General features: G+C 47.2%; 1 protein-coding gene across 4 annotated transcripts in view; it reads left to right on the top strand.

Annotated features, from left to right (window-relative positions):
• Positions 1-3,288: 3,288 nt before the first annotated feature.
• Positions 3,289-12,439, top strand: part of ASB9 (ankyrin repeat and SOCS box containing 9) — a 277,460-nt gene continuing 268,309 nt past the window's right edge. The window contains exons 1-2 of one of the 4 annotated variants that reach the window (XM_004317959.4): positions 3,289-3,659; positions 11,549-11,628. In XM_004317959.4, coding sequence (XP_004318007.2) covers positions 3,566-3,659; positions 11,549-11,628 — 174 coding nt within the window. In that variant the 5' untranslated portion in view covers positions 3,289-3,565. Of the gene's footprint in view, positions 3,660-5,022; positions 7,135-11,548; positions 11,629-12,439 lie in introns of those variants that run through there. The other 3 variants (XM_073799334.1, XR_012329296.1, XM_073799336.1) reach the window with 3 other exon arrangements.

The following is a 12,439-nucleotide window of genomic DNA, read 5'->3' on the forward strand; positions in this document are numbered from 1 at the left end:
TAAAAATGCATGAACTTCCCTTGTAGTGGTTTTCTAATTCCTGACTAGAACTGCTGTTAAATAGTTTAAAAAAAATCAGTTCCCATCCTCCAATGTCCACAGGTGTTGATCAACATTATAAATATAATGAGAAGATAAAATGGTGATTAATTCCCTCCCAGGTACTAAGGCAACAACCTGGCAATCTTCTTTATTGTCATTTCGGGCAATCAAGTTAAATTTGAATATGCAAAAACCTTATCTTCTTGGAATTTAATGAAAAGTAAATAAAATCTCTACTATGAAGATTTTGCTCAGAAAGAATGGAATGGTATCTAGCTTTCCCACTGCACCCCTCTGTTTAACTCCTTGTCAGCAGTCTACATTGGGAGTAAATTTCTCCCTCTCTGCCAAATACAAGCTGCATTGTTCTTCAAATCTTTCCTGACGCAGTAGTGAACAATGTATATGCTTATGGCCTTCTCGGTTAATTCGGCAAATAATAGAGCCGGAGGGCAGTTTGGCAGTGTTTCAATTTTAAGTGAACAGCTTAATTAATTAATAATTATAGATTCACATGCAGTTGCAAGAAATAATACAGAAAGATCTCCTATAGCTTTGCCCAGTTTCCCCCAATGATAACTTTGTGCAAAACTGTAGTACAGGACTTCCCTTGTTGCACAGTGGTTAAGAATCCGCCTGCCAATGCAGGGGACACGGGTTTAAGCCCTGGTGCGGGAAGATCCCACATGCCACGGAGCAGCTAAGCCTGTGTGCCACAGCTACTGAGCCTGTGCTCTAGAGCCTGTGAGCCACAACTACTGAAGACAGTGTGCCTAGAGCCCGTGCTCCACAGCAAGAGAAACCGCTGCAATGAGAAGCCTGTGCACTGCAACGAAGAGTAGCCCCCGCTCTCTGCAACTAGAGAAAGCCCGTGCTCAGCAACGAAGACCCAACAAGCCAAAAATAAATTTAAAAAAACAAAAAAACTGTAGTACGATATCACAACCAGGAAATCAACATTGAGACCATCCATTGATCTCATTTGGGATTCTTGTTTGACTTGTACCCACTCTTTTTTTTTTTTTTTTTTGCGGTACGCGGGCCTCTCACTGTTGTGGCCCTCCCGTTGTGGAGCACAGGCTCCGGACGCACAGGCTCAGCGGCCATGGCTCACGGGCCCAGCCGCTCCGCGGCATGTGGGATCTTCCCGGACCGGGGCACGAACCCGTGTCCCCTGCATCGGCAGGCGGATTCTCAACCACTGCGCCACCAGGGAAGCCCTGTACCCACTCTTGTGTGTGTCTTTAGTTCCATAGAAATGATCAAGTGTGTATGAGCACAACTTGGACCCAGCATGTCCACTCTTAGGAATCTCGCCTCCAGAAATATTTGCATATTGTCACTGAACCAAATTTGGGTCCACTCGCCTGTACAGTAAAGCCAATCTACTGACACCAGGTTGTGGTGAAGGAAAGTATAGCGTTTATTGCGGGGCACCAAGCAAGGGGAACGGGTAGCTCATGCTCAAATGACCCAAACTCTCCAATGGCCTTCAGGGGAGGGGTTTTAAAGGCAGTGTGAGGGAGGGCGCTGCAGGTTGCCTGATGAGCTCGTGCACAATTCTTGGATTGGTTGGCATCAAGATGAAGTTTCAAGCATCATCAACCTTCAGGTTTTGACCAGTCTAGGGTCTACATGCTTGCAGTTAGCAGTTTTCATCTGGTGCAGGTCTGCTTCCTGTAAAAACAGCTTAGGCACGTGTGTCAGACCTTTAGCTGTATCTTTTAGGGAGCTGGGAGTTCAGTGATTCTGCTGGTAGCTGGTTTATAGTCTAAAGTGTCACCAGTTTTCCCACGCAACATTATAATATTCTTTGTTTCTACATCTTCACATTTCCCAATCGTTAACTCTTGAGACAGTCTTTTGAGACTCAGGGAGGCCTGGGAGACTAAAGCAAAAGGCTTTTACTTCAAAGGACAGGGACACAGGGGCTTGTACATGGCTTGAATCCCCCCTTGTCTTTGATACCCCTCAGTCTGAGGGGAACAGGTTCAGGACAAGAAAGGGAATAAAATTTTGGACAGAGGTTAATCATAAACTTGGTGGAGGAACTCAGTTTTAGGGGGACTTGGTTTCAATATGTGCAGGAAGCCATATGGAGAGATCTAGGGACTGCAGTATTTTTGTAGTAGTAAAAGAAAATGGTAACATTCTGCCTCCATCGTTAGGGGAATAATGAAATACTTTTGGCATGAAATATTTATGGAATGCTATGCAGTAGTAAATAAAGGGACAGAGCTATTCTGCTGAAATGGAAAGATCTCCAAGACAAGTGTAAAAAGCATATAGGATAATCTAATTACAATTATGTGGAAAATGTAAAGGAGTAAATGTGTGTCCACATACACGTGTGCGTGGAAATGCATTTTAAAACATGAAGGACATTCCTCAGACTGTAAACAGTGGCTACCACGTGCGTCAACTGAGGCTTCATAAATCCAAAACAGTAAGGCTGTATCTTTGGCGTTAAAAATAATCTGTAATTATTGCATAGCCAGGCTATGCTTGAGAAGAACTCAGAGACTTCCTGAATAGGGAAGAAAAATCCCTTTCTACCTGGAAGAGAGGAGCTGGGTGCGGGGAGGAGGGGGGTAGTCCGGGGGTGGCCATCAGCCTGAACCAGCACCAAGTGGTGCGGGGAAACAGGGTTTATCTGAAAACACACAGACAAAACCCCAAATGTTTTGTAAAGGCAAATAGGCGGAATCTTCACAAAGTAAAACCTTTTATAACGAATCATTGAAAGATAGCAGCTCTCCTCCAGCGCTCCCTGCCGCCCAGCAATCCATTTTTGTTTTTGCGATAGCAACCCTGAATTATTTTGGAGGAGGGTGAACGGGACATTTAGCACAACCCTGGCAGTCAGAGGAAGAAAATAGAAGTTCTTTCCAAACGTGCATTTTTGTAACATATAGAGACTTTTTCCTATAAGCAACTCCCAGAAAAATTGAAACCACATGTGCAGATGGCCAGGGCGTGCTGTGTAAGTTGCTGTGCAAGCAGTTCAGCAGGGCTGCAGCAAAACCAGCTTTCTCAGCTCCTGGGTTCTGGGGCTTGTCTCAACAACAAGAAACCCCCAAACAACAACCGGATCCCAGCAGGGGGAACAACGTTGCAGCAGACCAGTGCTTTTCTCCCCGCCCCCGCACACCCCAACCCTGGGCTCTCCCAGAGTTACATACTGTGTTTCCTTCCTGAGGAACCTCAAGGCTTCCTCCCTGATTGGTCTCAGTTTTGGAAAGGACGTGACATCAGCAACTTTGCAGACTTGGGGCTGGGGGGCTGCTGTGGGCTTTGGGCAGCCTCTAGCCAGTTAGGTGGAGAGAGAGCGTGTGTGTACGTGTGTGTGTCTGACCACAGGTAGTATTCAGATTACCCTGCCCTGTTCTGTTCTCTGCCATCTGACCAGGACGGTGCTGCCCAGCCAGTCAAAGCCCTGGAATTTCCCAGGAGCTGGGGGAGCATGGAATTTGGACTTTTCCTGAACAACTGAAGCGGAGCTTGCCCAGCCCAGGAGAGCACCATGGATGGTGAACCACGGGGCAGCAACGGCAGTAAGCCCCCGAGGCTGGGAGACTCTCCGGACGTCAGGCTCCTTTCCAACCCATTGATGGGGGGTGAGTCTAGGGGCTGTGGAGTCAGCCTGCTGGGGAGGTCGGTTAACGTGCTTAGGAGAGAGGAGAGAAAAGGGTGGGGCAATTTCAGTGACTCCATCTGAGACGTGGCCACGGGGCAGTAACTGGACAGATGTCCACAGCTTGCTGGGATCTTTCACACGGTTGTTCAGAAATGTGTACACCTCTTTCCGCAGGGTCCTGTGGACCGTACCAAGTCAATGATCACCATTTACTCTCCAGGAAAAGCTTCAGCTCCAAAGAATTATTCTTTGTGGGTCAAATGTATCATTTACATTACAGTTCTTTCTAAATAGGAACATCTTTATTGCTAAAACATTTATTAAAAGGTCTTAGGTATTTGGCATTTAGGTGGGGCTGGGTTTATAAATGATGTTCGAACGTTGAGCACTGATTGATTCACTTTAAAAGGAGCCTTTTACACTTTGGGGAAGTGTCGTACAGGTATGATTCTCACCTGTCTCGTGGTATCTTTGCTAATGTATAGAGCCTCACGCCTCCGGGAAACTGTCATTTCCTCTGAGCACTTAGCAGGTACCTGCTGACTGAAAGGATTCTGAAAAAATGGGTCTAGGCATTAGAGGAGGGATGATTACATTCAGCGGTCAAAGGGACAAAAAGCAGGGACTCTGCAGTCAGCTAGGACTTACTACTCTCCTACTGTTTAGGTGTTGAAGGGGGAAAAGACAGGAGAAATAAAATACAAAATGCCTTCTCTCGGGTTTCCCTGGTGGCGCAGTGGTCTAGAGTCCGCCTGCCGATGCAGGGCACACGGGTTCGTGCCCCGGTCCGGGAAGATTCCACATGCCGCGGAGCGGCTGGGCCCGTGAGCCATGGCCGCTGAGCCTGTGCGTCCGGAGCCTGTGCTCCGCAACGGGAGAGGCCGCGGCGGTGAGAGGCCCGCGTACCGCCAAAACAAAAACAAAAACAAAATTCCTTCTCTCTGGCTCACTGAGCAGACAAGACTGCTCATTTATTCCTTCGTTTATCCACTTTGGCTCGTAAAATGAGACGAGCCCTCAGCAGCGAGTAGAATTTGGATCTCCAGAGGCAGACCTGGAGTCATCAGAGATATTGAGCATGAACTTGGAGCAGCAGAAGGCAGAGTGGCACCAAATTTAACTTTAAAAAATGGATTTGATAAATACATTTTTAAAGCAGCAAACCAATCAATACGGGGAAGAATCAGTAATGCGGTTGACTTCTCCATGATTATTTTAGTGCTGAGTAGTTTTATGTTTATTTTTATTTTGCCCTGAGAGCGGGGCGCCAGCCGCTTTTCACCATTTCGGGCTTCTAAAGGTCCTAATCCAACCCTGGTTAGGGCCGGGTGGGTGGGCAGCGGCAGCCGGGCATATATTGGGTGGCCATAAAGTTCGTTCGGGCCTCTCCATATGATCTGATGGAAAAACCTAAACGAACGGTTTGGCCAACCCAGTATATAGCGGACAGTCACAACTGGAGTGCAGTGTCTTGGCCAGTCTAGTGAGAACAAGTTGGGAGAGATGGAACCCGAAAATGAAGCTTCAGAAGCTAAGTGGAGGAGCTTAGCCTTCATGAGCCAGGCAGTTGGGAGCCACTGTTGGTTCTGGAGCGGAGACTTGGCCATAATGAAGACTGCAAGTAGTTAATCTGATAGCCACATTCAGGATGGATTATGGCGGAGTTACGAGATACTCTTGCACTAATCCGCTGCTTCTCCAACTCGGATACATCAGCATCACCTGGATGGATTGTTAAAATGCAGCTGGCTGAGCCCCACCCCTTCTGAGGCTAGGCCTGGGCGAGGCCTGGGAATCTGTATAACACGCTCCCGGGTGATGTGGATGGTGCCGGTTGGGGACCACACTTTGAGAACCACTGCATGAAGCTGACATCTGGGTCAAGCCTCAGAAATGACAGAGAAAGGGAAAATATGGCTGATAACTTCAAAGGAAAGAGAAATCAAGCTATGTTGCTTGATTAAATATTGGGGCTAAAGGAGAGAAGGTGGCCAAATGTGCCAAGTTTTCAAATGTCAGATCAGAGGGCTACACAAGAGAGAAGTTGGGAAGGGGAGCTGGCTTGCGGGCAGAGTGAGGGAGGGAGGAGAAGGACTTCTGTTTTGAACGTGAAAGTGCCCAGGGCCCGGCATGATGGGTGGGACACCGGCTGGGGAATGAATACGGGTTGGGAATCACACCTCAGGCTGTTCTGCAGAGGGGCTGGGCTGAAATCCTGGAGAAGGAGACATTGTCTGATGGCTGATTTATGAGAGCCAAGGATGGAGCCCTGGGACAGGCCTCCAGTTGAGGACGTAGGACCAGTAAGTTGGACAGAGAAGCAAGAAGAGACTCAGATGCTGTCATTTCACAGGGACTAAAGGAAGAGAAGTTTTCCAAGAAGCAGGAGTCCCAAGGGTGGGTGCCAGGACCCTACCACTCTCCTAAGTCCTTCTTCTCTACATCTGACCCGCAAACTCCTGCATCCTTCCTTCCACCCGGCCAAGCCACTGCCCCCATAGAGCCCTCCCAGGCTTCCTGCCCCTCCTTACCCAAGTGGAGGCTCTCTCTCCCTACTGTGTGTCAGTCCTGCCCCTTGGGCAGAACCTCGCTGATAGCTGGATTGCCTTTGTTTATGCTTCAGGAGGCTTGCCCTTGGTGAAGTGTGGAATGTGCAACACTCAGAGTGTTTCTGGATGGCGCTGACAGGAAACTCAGCTCAGGTGAAGCGTATCCCCTGGCACAGGGCCAGGGCCAGGGGCAAGCCAGGGCCCAGGTGTGGTTGCTCTTGGGGAACTTTGCTGCTCCCACCCGCACTTGCAGGCTTTTCTTTGCCTCTCTCTTCGGAGGAAGGGTGGAAAGGGTATGACAGTGGCAACCAACTCTTTATAAACTGTAATTTTTTTTTTTTTTTTTGCGGTACGCGGGCCTCTCACTGCTGTGGCCTCTCCCGTTGCGGAGCACAGGCTCCGGACGCGCAGGCTCAGCGGCCATGGCTCACGGGCCCAGCCGCTCCGCGGCATGTGGGATCCTCCCGGACGGGGACACGAACCCGCGTCCCCTGCCTCGGCAGGCGGACTCTCAACCACTGCGCCACCAGGGAAGCCCCCAACTCTTTACAGAGATTTAATTCTTGACTCTTCTGCCCCAGGAGCAGGAAAAGAATGTCTTTGTTTTCCTGAAAATACCTTGTCATGGATTGAATTGTGTCCCCCCCCACCACCAAAAGACAGGCTGAAGTCCTAACCCCCAGTACCTCAGGATGCCACCTGATTGGAAATAGAGTCATTGCAGGTGTAATTAGTTAAGATGAGGCCCTAGTGGAGTAGGAGGGTCCCTTAATCCAATGACTGGTCCTTATAAGAAGAGGAGAAGAGGCACACAGGGAGAATGCCATGCGATGACAGACGCAGAGATTGGAAGCATGCATCTGATAAGCAAGAAACAGCAAAGATGGACCCCCACCACCAGCAGAGGTAAGGAAGGATTCGTCCCTAGAGGCTTTGGAAAGAGCCTGGCCCCGATGACACCTCCATTTCAGACTTCTAGCCTTCAGCACTGTGAGACAATGAATTTCTACTGTTTTCAGCCCCCCAGATTGTGGTACCTTGTTATGGCAGCCCTAGGAAACTAATTCACACCTAGTCAGAGAAACTTTGGAAAATACATCGAAGGATAAACTCTCAATCTCCCGTAATCACGCTGAGTTCTTGTTTTTAGCGTCTCTCCTTCAGGTTTTTGCCTGCAGGCTCACACCTGTAGGGAGATTTTCTTCTTCACAAAATTGAGCCCACCCTGTAGGGAGTATTCACATTTAAACAGAAGACAGGCAAGAACAGGCATGGAAAGGAAATCATTTCATTCTCTTAGGGTGGATTTTTAGCAGTGGAGAAAGAATTGCAGTAGACAGGGCCAATGTGCCCAACAGTTGCCTCAATGGACCTTTCTGTTTATCTGTTTGCCGTGAGCCTCTGTTTCTCTTCCTCCTTTTTTGATTTGTCCTGGAATCCAACCAACACTGTAATTGTTCACACAGTACCCAGATCCTCTTTCCAATGTTGGAGAGGATCTCCACTGAACCCACCCCATCACGTCCCAAAGACTGAAAGCAAGTGTTCCAACACTCTGAGAGCAACCCAAGCTCTCTTCTCCCTCCTTGACCTTGCAAAATGTTTCCCAGGAGGAATAGATTGGTGCTACTCCCAGCATCCACTGCAGGCTCCCGGAGCTTCGTGAATAGCTCTTTGCAGAATGTACCAATTAGTGCATTTGAAATCTCTTCTGAAATAATGGACATTTAAAAAGTCATTCCAGAAATTTCAGTAAAAATGAAACGGCACCCTTCCTAATGTGCTGCACGGTTCGATGGAGACTCAGTTTAAAAGAAATGTAAGTTGAATGGCCCCGATTGGAGGACTTGTGGGGTCGTTTCCTTAGGAGAGCTCCCTGCCCCATGTTAACCATGAGCTACACTAACGGATCTGTGGCGCTGCCCATGACCCCCATTTGGTGTCTGTTTCTTGGCAGTTAAACCAATGGATCTTGGTTCAAAAAGTACTGCGGAAGGATCCTTAACATGTACCAAGCGCTTGGATGATGTGTTGTATAGATAGAATGGCCCTTGAGTTTCAAAGACTTCATTGGGGTCAGTGGAAAAGGGCATGTGACCTGGAGTTTTCCCTTCATCCATAGCCTCCTTCTATGAGCAGCGTCCATGTTCTGGCAGGAACAGGTCCCCTTTCCTGCTTATTCTGTTCCCTCCAGTTGTCAGCAGGAAGGCAGGCAAAGCTGCTTTGGGGTTTAATTGCTCATGTGTTGAGCTTGTAGCTCACTGCCTGCTTGTGATGTGGGCTCTGGAAACCCTGGAGAAACATCTCCTGGATATCTCGTCAGTGTTTTCAAGAGCCAAAGAGAGTGTGTGGATTAATCCATGTTGCAAATTATGGCGTTCGCTAAATGAGCTATATATAAAGTTCATGCTCTCAGTGCTAGAAAAATGTCAACCTTTCACAGTTTAAAGTCTTTAGCTAATCACTCAAGTGTTCAGAGACCAGCTGAGGCTCAGGTCTTTGTATAAATTTGAGATGACTTTTGGCTTTAGAAGCACCTAAGCTTTTCTTCTGGCCTGGAGTATTGGCAAGCTATGATATATTCACCAAATCCTAGTCTGAAAGGGCTTTCAATTAGGAAAGGAAGTCTCGTACTGCTGATGGAATATAAAGTGGTACAGCTGCTTTGGAAAATAGTCTGGCCGTTTCTCAAAAGGCTAAACACTGGGTTACCATGTCATACAGCAATTCCACTCCTAGGTGTCTACCCAAGAAAACTGAAGACATACAGCCACTCAAATTTGTACACGCAAATCAGAGCAGCATTATCAATAACAGCCAAGAAGTGGAAACACCACAAATGTCTATGAACTTTTTGGTCTATCGATACAAATATTTGGCCATAAAAAGGAATGAAATACTGATACATACTACAATGTGGTGAACCTTGAAACGTTACACTCAGTGAAAGGAGCCGTCACAAAGGACCGCATATCGTATGATTCCATTTGTGTGAAAAGTCCAGAACAGGCAAGTCCAGAGGGATGGAAAGTAGATCAGTGGTTGCCAGGGGTTGGGGGAAGTGGAAATGGGGGGAGTGACAGCTGATGGGCAAGGGGTTTCTTTCTGGGATGATGAAAATGTTCTAAAATTGATTGTGATGATGGATGTACAACTGTGAAATCTACTGAAAACCATTGAGTTGTACACTTGAAAGAGGTGGATTGTGTAGTATGTGAATGATAAATCATTAAAGCTGGTAGATAGATGGGTAGCCACCCACCACGTGTCCCAGGACAATATCCTATGCTTCTCGAAGACACAGGCCATCTCTGCTTTGTAAATACTATGTCCTAATGCATGAGTGCAAAAACCTCAGGTAGTCTTTTTTTTTTTTCTCTCTTGGAGAAGTACATAATTCTTTATTTACTCCAAATAGAAGGAGTCATGTTTCCATGATGAATGCACGGAAAGCAAAGCCCATTTTGGTCTACACTTGATAAGATAATTGCATCGCTTTTATGAAATCTAAACAGTTAACAACTTAGGGCCCAAATTACCTGCCCGGCTGTCAGCTCTAATTATCTGAGGTAGCTTTCACAAAGGTTGAGTGTGGCAGCGATACTTCTGAGCAGCTGAGCACTTGGCTGGAAAAAATGGCTTAATCATCCCACACATGATTTTCAAGACCTTTCCCAGCGTTTGGTTCTTCTCACTCGGGATTTCGTGTGGATGGGCTCGTGCCTTAGCAGCAACAGGGTGGAATCAGTCGTCCTTTTAATGCTAATTTGGAGATCAATCTTCCAGAGCTGCTGTTTGGATTGTAGGCTCCAAGCCCTAGAAGCAGCAGTATTTTTCCTGAAAGCACTAGGGCCCTCAGAGAATACTGTGAGGACACTAATTTTCTATTGAGCGTCAGGTTTTGGAGGTTAGAAGAAGCCATGTCACTGAAGGTACGTCGAGCATGTTGGTGAGCCCGGAAGGGAAGCCTTGGAAGGGCAGCGTGTAGACAGGCTCATTCAGCTTGTTCTTCTCTATTAAATGCCTCATGAATCCATCTGGAAGGATGGTAATTTGCTCACTGGGACAGGTTTTCTGGGACACTGATAGCTCCAGGTGGCAGGCCCACGTCGGCCAACACGTGTTAAGTCCAAAGCATTCTAGCGTCCTCCTTGATGGGCTGGTGTTGGCCAGGCTTTGGAAACTTACCCTGGTTCTCCAGGTCTTCTGGGCTTTTCGGAGATACCAGTTCGTCTACGAGGCATGACTGGTATCGGACCATCCTGCCTCGTTAGTGTGTAGTGTGTTTACTTGAGCAGAGGCAGAGCTGGAGCTGCAGCTCAGACCAGCCTCCTCACGTTCTGACTTCCTGCCTTTGTTTGTTCTAGAAACCAGATGCAGCTGGAGATGAGAAAAATTCAGGTCTGCGCCGCAGTCAGTTGACATCCAGTCAGTTAGAAAGAGAGGAAAGCATTTAACGTGTTGGGGTGGGTTTTACAAGCTTCCTTCCTAAGAAAGTGTATTCTTTCCAAATGGTTGGAGAAGACATTTGCTATTTTTTAAATAGCAGTGACTGGGGGGGGTCTAATCAAGACTCTCTGGTTAATGTTAGGGCAGGATAATAATAGTAGCTAATAGGGGTTGAGCCATAGGTAAGAATATTGCTGTCCTGACTTTACAGGGAAGGAAACTGAAGCTCGGGGTCTGCCCAGGGACCCACAGCTCAGAAGCAGTCAAGCGGTTCTGAATTCACAGCTTTCTCTTAATCACATTGGCGCATTGCCTTTGGGGGTAAATCACGTCCCTGTTACAAGGTCAGACTGAGCCCTGATTTGTGCTTGATATGGGGACGGGAGGTAATCCATAAATATGGTTTTGTTTAGATTTGATTCCGAACCTAATGGCGTATGTAATGACATGATTACTACTATTAGTATATGGCCAGAGTTTGTATTTCGCACAGGAAACTAGACTGGCAACCACCACTTAACGCACTAATGCTGGTAATTAGCGAAGCTCTCATTTAACTAAATGGACCATTTGCCTTTGAAACCAGCGTCTAAATGGAAGTACAGTAATCTGTCATCCCAGTCCACCACTTTGTCCTCAGTTTGGACACTGGCTGTAGTTATTTCTTTAGCTAGCTAGACATTTCAAATAAACGGTGTTCAAAAAACATCTATAGTGGGGAGAAATTCTGAAGTCCTGGTGGAGTTTTGGTTGATTGACTCCAATGTCTCCCTCCAGTAAGACCGGTTAGACTCTACTGATGGGCAAGGATGAGCCTCTGGGTCTAAAGTGCATTAGCGGGATGTCACCTGCTCCTCCCTTTTCCATACAGATACTGTGTCTGATTGGTCTCCTGTACATGAAGCAGCCATTCATGGACGTCTGCTGTCTTTGAGGAACCTCATCAGCCAGGTAAGTAAGTTTTTTGGGAAAAAAAGATGAATACTGGGCTTCCCTGGTGGCGCAGTGGTTGAGAGTCCGCCTGCCGATGCAGGGGACACGGGTTCGTGCCCTGGTCTGGGAAGATCCCACATGCCGCGGAGCGGCTGGGCCCGTGAGCCATGGCCGCTGAGCCTGCGCGTCCGGAGCCTGTGCTCCGCAACGGGAGAGGCCACAATGGTGAGAGGCCCGTGTACCGCAAAAAAAAAAAAAAAAAAAAAAAAAAAAGGTGAATACTAAGCACATTCTACTGCTCACCACATTGAGGAAAAGACATCACAGTCAGATATTAAGATATAAATTTCCTCTTTAGCAGAAGGAGATGAATCCTGTCCTTTATTTGCAGGCTGGCATAATAGTAGAGTATGGTACAATTCTACGCACAGAATAGATTCTATACTAAATATCTATTGAATGAATAGCGGGCAAATTAGTGCATTCAAGTTGCTGTCACTTTATTCAATAGACTATGTTCTTGAAAATTATCATGTAAAAAGTGGTTTTCAGCTGGGGCAGTTTTGCCCCAAAGGGGACATTTGACAATGTCTGGAGACATTTTCGGTTGTCACGACTGGAAGCAGGAGCAGGGATGAGGTGGGGTGGTGGTGATATTGGCATCTAGTAGCTAGAGACTAAGGAAGTAATTAAGCATCTGACACTGCACAGGACGGCTCTCCACATTAAAAAATTATCCAGCCCTGAACGTCTGTAGTGCTGAAAGAGGTTGAAAACCTCTCATGTAAAATAAATGCTTGAAAATGTCTTTTAAAATATGACATCGGGC

This window comes from Tursiops truncatus, chromosome X (genome assembly GCF_011762595.2).
Source record: "Tursiops truncatus isolate mTurTru1 chromosome X, mTurTru1.mat.Y, whole genome shotgun sequence".
Lineage (NCBI taxonomy): Eukaryota > Metazoa > Chordata > Mammalia > Artiodactyla > Delphinidae > Tursiops > Tursiops truncatus.